This window comes from Manis javanica, chromosome 2 (genome assembly GCF_040802235.1).
Source record: "Manis javanica isolate MJ-LG chromosome 2, MJ_LKY, whole genome shotgun sequence".
Classification (NCBI taxonomy): domain Eukaryota; kingdom Metazoa; phylum Chordata; class Mammalia; order Pholidota; family Manidae; genus Manis; species Manis javanica.
In genome coordinates, this window is record NC_133157.1 from 176,239,926 (window position 1) to 176,253,840 (window position 13,915).

A 13,915-nucleotide genomic window follows, 5' to 3' on the forward strand; every position below is an offset into this window, starting at 1 on the left:
AACACCAAATTCTATTTATTTTCACTATATGTATTTTTTCCTACCTGCTTGCATTTATAATTCCCCAATATAATCTCCCTTGAGTCTTTGTGTACATTAATATAAAAATGTACTGACTTCACCTTTTACATTTTCTTTATACTTTTTGCTTATTTCAACTTACTATGGATTCTATTCTGATAATTGTTATTTTTTCCAACTTAAGAGTATTCTATGGCATTAACTGCTTGCTGGTTCATGAAGTCCACAGGGACTTCATTTATTACAAATAATTTCATGGACAAGGTCAGACATCTCCATCAAAACTATCAGAAAGTCAACATCATAACCAAGAATTAGAGTGTTATTTTGAAGTACATGTTTAAAGAGTACCTGCTTTCTTACTTATCTTCTAAAACATCCCTTCCAAAAAGGACCTTTATATAAGATTTTGCCATTTTTAAGGAATGCATAATCAAGAATGCATTTGCTTTTTGTCAAAAACATATCATTCTTAAGCCCATATGTACACAGACTGTATTTTGACAGCCATAACCTAGAATTGGTTTATTGCTCATCTGTGTTCTTTCTTCTTGAAAGAAGCTTGCACATTTAATAATAAATCATTCAGTGGTACTTCCTATTTGTTATTAATATCAATGCCAACAAATAATTCCATCTGATATATTACATAAATCGAGGAAGGTTTCATCAAACATGCTGAAATTTATCACACTGATCTCAAATGGCTTATATGTTGATTATACTTATCATTCAATTTAATTTGATAAATACTTATGACACATTAAAGAGAGGCAATAATAAACTACAGTTCTATGCTCTTAATTGTAACATCCAAATGTATGATTTATTCCCACCAACTGAAAATGTGATCAGCATCCCTTTTACTCTACCCAGATTGTTGAAAAAAATTAAATCATAACAGGAATAGTTACATGGAAGGTGCTACCAGAGATACTTTTGTGTTTTGTAGCATTACTATTTCTTATCATTGAAGAGAGCTTACCTTCCTTAAATGTTTCCCAGAAGAAACAACAAAACAGTTTAATTTTTTTCTAAAATTACTATCCCAATAAGAGCTATAATAATATGGTATCGAGAACAAATTTTCATTGAAACAGTCTTCTCTGTAGATCCACATTCATTTTATCCTGTTTTTGAAGGAAAGAACACTTCTTCAAGAAGAATGGTAACCATCCAGATTTTTTTCTCTTTCAGTGAATGAGTGTACTGACACTTCAGTCTCTTTGAAAACCTTCCAGTTTTCATTTATAGCTGTCATTTTGTTTTACTCATTAATGGAGTAAATAACATTTGATGTTGTTTTATGATTATCTAAATGTAAATGTGGATTTATTTCAATATTTTCACTTTTCAGAATATTTTTCTCAGCACTTGGGTGAATACGAGAATGTACTAGCAGCACTTGAAGACCTAAATCTTTCCATCCTGAAGGCAATGGGCAAAACAAAAAAAGTAAGGAAACACTGATATTTATTTTCTATAAAATCTCTTCTTTGAAAAAAATTTTTCTTGAAAATCAGACATATTTCCTGGTGAATCATCAAAGTATACATTTATTTTTATCACTGATCATTAATTTTTCCTTCCTAAATGAGCTATTGCATTCATTCATAACACAATTACAAATGCCTACTAGATGCCAGGCACTATGCTTTAGGCTTGAAAACACAAAGAAAAGAAAAGCTGCTTGTGTTCAAGCAGCTCTTAGACTGGTGGGCAGACAAGTGTGTAAATAATCACAATATAGCCCAAGAGAGAAACACATGTTGACACCTAACTCATATGGGAGGAGATTACACCTGAGCAATTAGAGATAAAGTAGTGATGCCTAGGGAAAAGAGTACCGTTACCAGTGAACTTTAAAGAACTGCAGCTTTTAGTGGTGGGAAAGGAGAAGGAGCCAGCAAGAGGGGCTGAGAAGGATAGAAGGAAAGCTGGAAGAGGGTGGTGTCCAGAAGCTGAAAGAGTATTTCGTGAGTATGGAGTGGTCAATACTGTTGACTTCTATAGAGAGGTCAAGAGAGATGAGAATTAAAATTTCCACTGTCAAAAAAGTAAATCAAAAACAACATTTTGTGCTAGTGAAGACAATTAACCATAGAAAATAAAGGGATAAATTCATATCTGCTTGTAGAAGGTATAAATATATATCTGAGGAGCCCAAAGAATTCAAAATTGTATTGAAACATAAAACAATAAATGAATATATTAGAATAAAACATTAACATACAGTGCATGAGTCTTCATATACACAGATTCTATTCAGTTACAATATATTACGGGAGACTGAAATTGTTAAACATATAATGATAGAAATAAATGTAACAAGGAATAAAAAATAAAAAATAAACATTTTAGTATATAAGGCACATGACAAGAAAAAAAATTTTTTAGCAAATATGGAATTTCTAGATAAAGATAGCAGATATATACGTCCATTGAACTCTGCTTGCTTCTGAACTTGCTTTTAGTGGGAAAATTTATAGCAACCAAAGTGGGAACTGAAAAGTGAATGAACAAGTGGTCTCTGACAGCAGAGATGAGACATTTGACTGCTTGTCTTACAGTGGGAAAAGCAGACAGCTACCAGCTTGGTCTCCATATAAGCTCAGGAATTTGGCATTAGTTGTCACAAAAAGGAAGGGTACAGCTAAAACAGAGTGTCCTACTGGAAATCTGTGTAAGAAGCAGTTAGATCTCCAGATTCTCTACTTTTGTCTACCTGGCTGAGCAACTGCCTCTTTATCAACCCCGGTAGAAAACCTAAACTTGTTCTCAACAAGGGTAAAACAAAGGGTCTCTGCTCCAGGCCACAGTTGAAATTTGAATTAAAAGTTTGCGTAGTAAATGAAAAGACCCCCCCAGCTGTGTTGTCTAACTGAACTCCCAGAGTGTCGGCAACCTGCTTATGTCCTGCAGGCAGACAGGAAGAGGTTGTATCCGAGAAATCTAATCAGTACAGCAGAAAAGACCTAAAGATTCTCTAATGGTAGAGCTGAGCCAGAACTCCTTCTTCTCCCCTCAAATAATTATGGCTTGTCCTTAGCCCATCCTTAAATATGTATAGGCAGGTGTCACCAAACTTACAGAAAAGGCAGAGATGAAAACTAACCAAAAAGGGGACAGTGGGGAGGAACCAGAAAACTAATACAGGGACTATACAGGAAAGCTTTCAAACAGGATCCTTAACCTCCTCAGAGAGGTAGGAGAAGGTACTGCATCCATGAAGCCAGGACAGGGTGACAAACAGAACAAGAAAGAGCTCTTGGAAATTACAACAAGAGCAAGAAATAAAGACTTTACGGAATTCTGAAAAATAAAGTTTAGAAAGTCAAAGAGTAAAGCAAAAAAAGAAAGTATAAAAAAGAGGAGCATCAGCATAGCATTATCTATATCCAAATAAATTCCAGGAAAAGAAAACAGAAAATGGAATCTGCATACATTTTCTTTTGACCTCTTCAGTAGTACTTAGAAACCACATAAAATTTCATCCCTTGGGACCTTCTTTCCAGAAATAGTAATTTTAAAAGCCTCTGCTTGGTATGGATTAAATTTAAATTAATTTAAATTTAAATTTTAAATTTAATTTAAAATTAAAATGGTAATTTTAAAAGACCTAATTCTTCAGGTCTCATCTTAAATGCCATGTTCTCAGACAGATCTTCTCTGACCACCTTACCTAAAGCAAGTTGTCTTTAATATTAGAGTATCTCATGTTCCTTGTGGGCAAGTATTAGAATGAGTGACTATGTATTGTTTGTTTATTTGTTGCAAGGAGGGAGAAGGGCAGTGCCTTTTTTGAATACCCCAGATCTACCATAGCATCTGACAGAATGCACTCAATAAAAATGTACTAGTTTATTAAATGGGCTAAATACGTACTCAAACAGTTCCATACTCCAAAAGCTACATACTTTTGCTCCTGAAAGAAAAACTGCTACTAAGTCTATTTGAGAAACGTTCAGGTTTCCTTTAATAAGAAGGAAAAGTGAGTATATAATTGTATTTTCTCACAAATTGCACTAAAATCACATTCTTTCCTTTGTATTAACACCATGAGGCTTTTGGGGATCTAAATTGAAGTCAACCTGTTATTTGGTCTCTTATGGTACAAAATCTTTTTCTCAGCACTGACCCTTAAAAAATTTATTTCATATGTATAATCATACCATTTAATCAAGGGTGAGCTCTTTGGTTTAAAAAGAAAAAAAAGTGGCCAAAAATAAAATTAGAAAAGGTTCTTTGTGTGCTATCTCAAAGGTGAATGAGCTGTGGGATTTTTGACATTTTTCAAGCCACTGTTGAACTGACATCTTCTCCACACTGTCTAGCACAATGAACCCTTCTGTGTAAGAAATCTACCATTTCTTTGTTAGAATCTCTCTATATTTTTACCCAGATGAAAAGTTCTGTCTCAGTAGGAAGAGCTCACTGTTCAGGGTTTTTATGAAAAATGAAATGCAAGCCATTTTTGGTCTGTCTTAACTGACAGTACACCTGTCTGCTGTGTCAGAGAATGGATAAAATGGGTTCCAAATGCCTAACTTAACCAGGAGGGGGCTTGGGACAGATCAAGCCTGTCATCACTAGTCTCCCTTCCTCCTCCTCCTCCCTTAACCCCAGCCTTTTGATGGATTCCCAAGGGTTACCCGGATTATTTTACTTTGCTTGTTTTTCAGAACAAATACCATAGGCCAAGTTCCAAAGGGTCATTTGAAAGCCCTGAAGGGGAGCTAAAACCAGACCTCCCCGTCTGACTTTGGAATTTCATAAAAAACAAACAAACAATGGATTTGTCAAATTGCTTTTCTTGCTTCAGTAGGGTGAGATGCTAATTTACATCATAAGTATGTGATGTACTTGTAATCTCAAAGCAAATGTAGAATTCTGATGTTCAAGCTAAAATTCGTCTTGTCCTATGTTACATAAACATAAATGGGATTCCCTTAAGCCTCACTGGTAAGATTTAGAAAGAAGCTATCATAAACTAAGGTGGAGGATGATGTTCTCAAAATAATTACTTTAGGGAAGGGTAGTCACCTTGCTGAGTGAAGCTGGGAAAATGTCCAAAATTAAAACATACATATATTTCATAGTGTTTCTCTAGACAGTTATTTTTCAAGCAAATATGCAGTGCAATACATCTTCAATGATTTTAAGAAAAAAATAGGCTTTAGTGCTAGTACAGCTGGGCCTCTGTCTTTCCTTTCTTAAATCTTTGGGATCCATGTGGTTTGTATCCCTGGCATCTGTAGGCCCCTTCATTCAACCTTCTCATCTCTCCTCTTTCCCTCTTTATATTTATCATCTGGGTCTCCCAGGGATCCATATTCCTTTGACTAGTGAAAAATCATAGTTTTTAATTTAAGATGAGTGTGCATATATATCAAATCTGTATATATGCATGTATATATATATATATATATATATATATATATATATATATATATATACACACACACACACACATTTCTGTGGAGAAGAAATAGCAATAGGTCTCAGAAATTCCTGTCTGGGGAAAACATCATTAAGTACTATAATTTTATGTGCATTTTATCATTAAAATTTTCCTTTGTTATAGGCAAAATATAGGAGCTGAAATGAAACCATGTATGGGATAATGAAACACCCTTTTAGAGGCTGATAGAAGGAAGGCAATTACATTCGCTGTAGTTTCATCGCAATCTTTTAAGTATTCATTAAAAATAAAATGAAAAAAAAATACATGAACCTCAGAGCAACCATAGGAAAACGTTTTCCAAAAAGCTTATTTGACCCATTTGTTCCTTGAAGTGATCTGTCTTTCATGTGAGCGTGAAAGAGGAGGAGGGAAGGGAGGAGGTTGAGACTAGGGGCATAGGAAACAGATGTATATTGAGACTGAAAATTTGGGCCAGTGGCAGAGAAGCCCTGTGTCAGGCCTAGGCCTTGCTTCCATCCTGCTTCCATCCTTAGCCAGACTTCTGCCCAGTGCTGGTAAACGGGAACCCCAGGCGCTTGGAAAGGCTGCTCTATTAAGGCATGGGGGCATGGTCCTTTAGGATACCCATGTTCTCCTGAAGGAGTTTGCAGTACAACTTGACCTAGAGTATCATGAGCAGAGGAAATTGCTACCCCTGTCTGGATGGGGAAGGGGCAGAACTGAGATCACAGACATGATCCAGTTCATGTGAGCATAACTTTTGGGGTAATTTAAGAGTGGGAAGAGAGAGCTTTGAGGTTATTGGTAGGGTTGAGACAATGTTATGGGTGATGAGTAGAGACCAATATTTTCCACGTAGTGACTAGGAGGGGAAGGGACAGAAGCTCTCAGTAATGTCTGTACAGGCTCAGGACTTGGATTGGTACCCACATGGCAACGATGTCATTAGTTCCTTCCAGTCACTGCTGCAGCCTTGCCCAACTCCTGGCAGCTGACCTGACTTCCATGGGCCAAGTTACCAGATGAAGCCCAGGGACTCTTCTTCCCTGTCAGCTTTGGGCTTCAGTCTCTCTGAACAAAAAGGGAATGAAGAATAGTGCCAACTAAAATTTATATAGTGCCTTAGCATTTTCAATTTGCTTTAATATGGGTTATTGCATTTATTCTTCATAATATCATAGTGAAGAATGTTAGCCAAATGGAAACATACTCATTTCAAAAATATGGAAACTGAGTTCACAAAGTAGTTAGTTGATTTACCAAGTAGGGAGACTTACGCCAAGTGGTTCTCATTTGAAAATTTATTTAAGATTTATGTGAATGAATAAGTGGAACTATATCAAACTAAAAAGCTTCTGTACAGCAAAGGATACCATCAGTAGAACAAATAGGTATCCTACAGTATGGGAGAATATATTCATAAATGATGTATCTGATAAGGGGTTGACATCCAAATGATATAAACAGCTCATGCCCCTCAACAAACAAAAAGCAAATAAGCCAATTAAAAAATGGGCACAGGAGTTGAACAGACACTTTTCCAAAGAAGAAATTCAGATGGCCAACAGGCATATGAAAAGATGCTCCACATTGCTAATCATCAGAGAAATGCAAATTAAAACCACAATGAGATATCACCTCACACTAGTTAGGATGGCCAACATCCAAAAGACAAACAACAACAAATGTTGGCAAGGTTGTGGAGAAAGGGGAGCCTGCCTACACTGCTGGTGGGAATATAAACTAGTTCAACCATTGTGGAAAGCAGTATGGAGGTTCCTCAAAATACTAAAAATAGAAATACCATTTGACCCAGGAATTCCACTCCTAGGAATTTACCCTAAGAATGCAGCAGCCCAGTTGCAAAAAGACATATGCGTTCCTATGTTTATTGCAGCACTATTTACATAGCCAAGACATGGAAGCAACCTAAGTGTCCATCAGTAGATGAATGGATAAAGAAGTGGTGGTACATATACACAATGGAATATTACTCAGCCATAAGAAGAAAACAAATCCTACCATTTGCAACAACATGGATGGAGCTAGAGGGTGTTATGATCAGTGAAATAAGCCAAGCGGAGAAAGACAAGTATCAGATGATTTTACTCATCTGTTGAGTGTAAGAACAAATCAAAAACTGAAGGAAAAAAACAGTAGCACAATCACAGAACCCAAGAATGGACTAACAGTTACCAAAGGGAAAGGGACTGGGGAGGGTGGGTGACAAGGGAAGGATAAGGGGGAAAATGGGGCATTACGATTAGCACACATTACAAGCAGATAAATGAAGAACTGGGGGATGACACGGGAAAGGCAGTATATACAGAGAAGACAAGTAGTGATTCTATAGCATCTTACTATGCTGATGACAGTGACTGTAATGGGGTATGTGGGGGGGATTTGATAATGGGGGAGTCTAGTAACCATAATGTTCAGGTAATTGTACATTAATGATATCAAAAAAATATATATATATATATGTGTCCCCATATGGAATATTGCAAATACACAGTTCTAACTTGTGTCATGGCAAAACAATTTTTGGTGTTAAATACATTTGGTCTTTGAAACCACTAAGCTCTTCAGAGTTTAGTTGTGGATCAGCAAAAGCTATAGACTTCCAGCTTCTCTGGTAAGGTTATCTTCAATTTGTTTTAGAAAATGAACAAATAGGTGCCCAGAGCTTAGTGTAATATGTGTTGAAAAATAGAAGCAGATGATAATTGCTGAAATAATAATTAAATGCTGAAATTAAAAAATGAATGGCACATAAGCAAAATTCTAGGCTAGGAAGTTCAAAAGTTTTTCAATACAGAGTCTGTTGTCATCAGAGACATATATGGAAATTTAACTAGAAAACAAGGGAATTTACATGCCATATCCAACAAAGGACATTTCGCTTTTTACTTGGAGAATGCAATATATCCAAAAGAATAATATATTCAAGAGCGATAAGCAAAAAAAAAATATGGTGGCCTTCTGAGCTCTGAGTCGACTTACAAAGGATCTGAAAGCATCCAAATAGGAAGGAGTCTAGTGGATTTCTTTCTGAGTAACTAACTATTCCAAACTTAGTTCTTCATTTATCTGCTCGTAAGATGCATTTACCATTTACTAAATACTTATACTTAGGTTTGCATTCAAGCTCAGTGTCCTGTTGCACTAATAAAACTATATTTCTAGTATTATTAACATTGTCTTAATTCTTGAATATTTGGGGATATTTGAAAAAGTAAAACTGCAAACCTACCTGCTCTTTATTCCAAAGAGGTTTTTTTTTCTGTTTTGCCATTTTTACATAAGTTTTCAGTGTTTTTCCAATTCTAAGGAAAAAATTGCATAGAATTTTTATTGGATTTGCATTAAATTTATAAAGTAATTTTGAGAGAATTGTCATCTTGGTAATATTATGCCTTTCTATACAGGTGCATATATATTACTCCATTTACCAAAGCTTCCTTTTATGTCTCATTAAATTTTCTATGATACTTCATATAGTTTCAAAACATACCTTTTTAAGTCAACTCACAGATTTTTTTTGTTGTTGCTTTTATAAATGATCTGCCTTTCCATATTCTTAACATTGGTGGTACATTAGAAAATGAGTTTTTGTTTTTACATACATACAAATTTGGTAACTAGGTTAGCTACCATCTTGAAAAGCTGCTCTATCTGTGACATGTCATTTATCTTCCTTTGCTGATACTGTTACGGGAAAAACCTGAAAAACCTGGACTGAATAGCTGACGGAAGAACCAAGTAGCACTCAGAGGTCTTGGAGGGTTGAGGTTTTATTTTTACACCAGCGGCCTCAGAGGGGAGTAATCTCCCAAGGTCTGAGCCCAGAACAAAGGCAAGGGGAGCAATATATATCTTTCTGCTTCCGTCTCTGCAACATTCCTACGTGCACAGCAAATGAGCAAGCAAGGGGGAGTAAGTTTAGGGAGTGAGTGCCTGGCAGAGCAGGAAGTGAGGGCGGGGGTGTTTCTGTTGTCTTTGCTAAGAGAAGCAGAAGGGAGCCACCTGGACTAGACTGCTGTCCTTGTAAGTTTTCCCTATCAATACTATAGGATTAAACATTGAGATCCATTGCCACTTACTGAAAGAACTAACCTATCTCATATGCCTTCCAGAAATATCTAACCAATCTCTAAATAAGTATTTAGCTTTCTAACTTACCCTTTCTCCTTTTTCTGATTGGAACTTTGAAACTAACTTTATACATATTGTTACATAAGATTCGACATTCTCCTTCAATACCCCAAGGCCATAATATATTGTGACTCCACACTTTAAAATCTTAAACCTTAGAGGAACAAGATAATTTTCCACAATTCCAAATATAACTTTAAGAAGGTTTTCACAAAATACTACAAATACAAACTTGTAAAACATTAACAAACTTATTTTTATTGGAAGAAAAAAAAGACAGTGAATAAATTACATACAGGATTTTAATAAAGAATATGGATGCACCTGTAGGTGATAACCTTTCCTTGACCTTATTAGTAGGCACCTGGAGGCTGGTTCTGCAAGAGGCCTTCTTTTGGGTCCTGAAGAGGCTGTGGTTTGTCAGGTCATGCTGACTTTGCCACATGTCAACTTATTTACTGTCTCTTGAATGAGTAGGTAAACACCAAGTAGTGATGTTGAAAATAATCTTGAGTTTTGAGGCCTTAAAAAACAAACAAGAAAACCCCAAATTCCTAGAGTTGTTACAGAGCCCCAAGATCTACTCCCAGAGCCATACGGACCATTACAAATAATTGCTTTTTCTCCATGATCACTTTGCATATCCAGACAATGCTACCAATCCTCCCAACCCTATCCCCCTTCCTCCACCCCAATTAGAAATAAGATATGGCAAGAAATTATTGTATTTTTGTGTTGTGTACTTAACGGTTTTGCATAGTTGCTTATTTTCTTCATGGCAATCTTTTTTATCTTAAATCACTGGCTAGAACACTTGAACACTTGGGAGTTAACTTTCTGCCTAATAAAGTGATGGGTACAGTGACACTTTTTTAAGCCAGAAAAGCTGGCTTATTTTGCCTAAGAATATAGTTCTGAACTATAGTTGCATTCGCGAAGTTACAGCTCTATTTCTGAAGCTGATCTTGGAAATGTTCAAACTTAGATAAGGGAGAGAGAAGTTAATGCAAACATTTCCAGAAGATACACAGCATAGCATGTGATTCCTGTTGTCATGAGAATCAAATTTGATATGACTCATTTCTCTTGCTTGAGTGGAAAAGTGCAGAGGAAGAGAGTAAAAGTTGGTCTGTGTTGTATTTCTCAGACTTGACAGGCATAATTATTATTATGTCATTGTTCTTTCCCTTTTTTGTTTGCCATAACAATACTAAATATTATTTTAGGATTATTTAGTTTTGCCAGTCTTTACTTGAATAGCATATTCAAAACAAAAGGAATGTGTGATGCATTACACCTGTGCTTCCTCTGTGACTACAGAATAAGAGACCTGGCGGCCACGTGGTGGTTTGTGGCATTCCCTGTGGGGTGATTTATTCAGTGATGTGACAGTTGTCACATGTTAACACATGGCCTGTAGCTCTACCAGCTGCTCTACAAGCTGAAATGTGGTCTGGGATCTTTGGTGTGGTTCAAAAGTGGCACACTCCTCAGTTTCTTTGTACTTGGATAAAATTCAGTTTGAATTTCTGTTATGGATAATATTCAGTTTTCAAGTCTACCAATTGCCCTGCAAGTGGCTCGACTTCCAGCAGTATGGGAAGGAGATTGTATTCATTAATTGTACATGTAGATGTCCAAATACTGGCTGTGTGTTGTTACTTTGTGAGACTGAATGCCTACCCAGGCAACCCCTTAGCTTTTCTTTGAAACAAAATAATAATAATAATAATAATAATGTAATAACAGACATTTGCTGAGCAATTACCACTTCAAAGACTATGTGAGACTTTTATTTTAGTGTCTTACTTAGTACTTTATTAGGCAGGTTCTACTTTGTTCCTATAAGTGTATCAAGAAACTGAGGCAAATAAAAAGTTAGACAATTCACTGAAGGTCACACAGCTAAGATATGGACAAGCAATCTGAAACTGAAACCCTACGAGTTTCTTTCTAGCCTTCCTTGGCTTGAAATTGCTAGGTTTCTAGTCAGTTTTGAAATAACAAAAATTATGGTTGGTTGGCAAGAAAAAAAATTTTTAGGATGTGTTATTTATAAAAGTGTAACAAAATCTCCCTCCCCCACCCCACCAAATTAGCAGCTATTTTATGCAGTTTCTGAGAGTCAGGGATCTAGGGGTAGTTTAGCTGGGTAATTCTGACTCCGATTATCACAAGGATACAGTCAAGTTTTGAGTTGGGACTGCAGTCATTTGAAGGCCTTGAGGAACTGCTTATCGGCTGAGGAGCAGCTGTCGGCACATTCAGAGGGAATAGAGCCGGTCGTGCAGCTTCAGTTCCTCAGCATGTGGCCCTCTCCATGGGGCTGCTTATAAGACAGCCGGCTGGCTTTCTCCAGAGCGGGTTCTGCTGAAGAGGGGGAGACTGAGACATGCAGGGAGAGACTAAGATTATAATCTTGGCAGTAACATACTATCACTTCTACTATATTTTCTTCATTAGAAGCAAGTCAGTAAATCCAACCCACACTCAAAGGTAAGGGAATTAAACTCCACTTCTTAAAGGGAAAAGTATCAGATTTTGTGTGCATACCTTTAAAACCATGATAATAGTCAACTTTGAACTGAGAATGTGTGTGTTGAGATGGAGTGGTAGGATGGAATCTTATGTTTTATCTGCTCTTAATGTCTGCTTCCTTTCAGAGAAACCAAATTGATTTTAAAAATGGACAAACTTGTCCATTTCTTGTCTTACTAGAGTATTACCAATGCTGAAAGACAGCATGAATTGTTTTACCTTTAGAACTATGCCTCAAGGCACATATTTAAATGTGTGCATAATGAACTGCGTATCAGTAGAGCCAAACATATATAACAAGATAGAAAGTACATTTTTCTGTGTTTGAGTTAATATTAAAGATATTCCTAAAACAAGCCTTTAAACCAGATTTCAGAGAGGGTTCCAGTTTTTTTAAAACCTGAAAATCCATCTTTTAGGAACAGCTAAGTTCAGTTACTGATTCAACAGAAAAGCTCTGCAGGGAAATGGAAAGGAATACAAGTTTTGCAACACAAAGCCCTTAAGAGGCTCACTGTAGAACAGAATGACTAACATGGGACTATCTGCAAATGCAAGGCTTTGAATAGATTGGACAGGAATGGTTCAAACTATGTGCGGTAAGAATAGAAAATAGGAAAGCACCATCACTTTGTCCAATTAATCTGGAAAAGTTATCAAGAGGTAAATGGCATTTAAGCTGAATTTCAAAGAACAGAAAGATCTGTGGACAGATTGCTGGGATATAATGGGAATGGAAGTCACTTCAGAAAAAGAAGTAACATAAGCACACATGAGAAACAGTACAGTTTCATGGAAATTGGGGAACTACAGCGTGTTTGAAGCATAAAGCTATTTTGGATGCTAGTGGGTGTTCAGACTGAAAGGCAAATTGGGAAATTTAGTGTGTAATCATTAAGCAGTGAAAGGACACTGAAAATTTGACGAGGGAACTGAGTCAGTCATGTGGAGGTTGAGTGAGGTCTTGTTTCTCTCATGGTTTCTGGAATGTCATCTCTAAAATGAGGATAATGTTTACTCCAGTCATAATATTGATCTTTATTTTTTTGAAAGAAAAGTTATTGTGTACATTATGCCATTTTGTGTGTATTTGTGTATATGTGAATCTAGGTAATTTTTATGAATTCTAGAAAGTTTTTCACTATTTTCAGTAAGCGTTATTTATTCTGAGGTAGGGCAGGGACATGGGAAAGGCATCATGATTAACTTTTCCTGCCTATGAAGAAAAATGCCACGATATAAACAATGTGGTAAGAACAAGAGTGACTCCATCTTAAAGCTAAGATTCCATTTTAAAAACCAGGGAGTTAGGAGGTAAGATTCATAACATATTTTATGGTGATCAGACAATAAATGACCCAATCTTAAGGCAGGGAAAGTAGTCCTAAATCGTATATCCCCACTGCTTGAGGGTAACCACTATCTTGGAGAAGAACAGTATCAAGAAATTGTGTTAAGTTTATCTGACAGAATATCTAAAGGACAGACTATGGATAGTGACATAATGTCTCTCACCAGAGATAGACATCAGGAGACACAAGTCAAGCCTATGCACTCCCCCTTTCCTGGCCCTTTGCCCCATTCTTGAAAGCCTTAAAAGACAGAATCCTAAACCCTTAAGTGTGCCTCATTTCTGAGGTTGCTCATGCTCCCCTTTCTTCGAGTGTGTACTTTGCCTTAAATTTAGCCTTCTCACTCTTGAACTTACTGCATTTTGTCTCTGTGCTCTTCCAGTGGTGTCTTTGTTACTTCACTATTTCATTCAATTTTCTAGAC

The 13,915-nt window shown here is 36.4% G+C and overlaps 1 protein-coding gene across 1 annotated transcript in view; it reads left to right on the plus strand.

The window, feature by feature from the left end:
* NECAB1 (N-terminal EF-hand calcium binding protein 1) overlaps window positions 1-13,915 on the plus strand; it is a 178,845-nt gene that overhangs the window by 86,850 nt on the left and 78,080 nt on the right. The window contains exon 5 of the mRNA XM_036995811.2: window positions 1,379-1,476. Within this exon, the coding sequence (XP_036851706.1) occupies window positions 1,379-1,476 (98 nt within the window). The remainder of the gene's footprint in view (window positions 1-1,378; window positions 1,477-13,915) is intronic.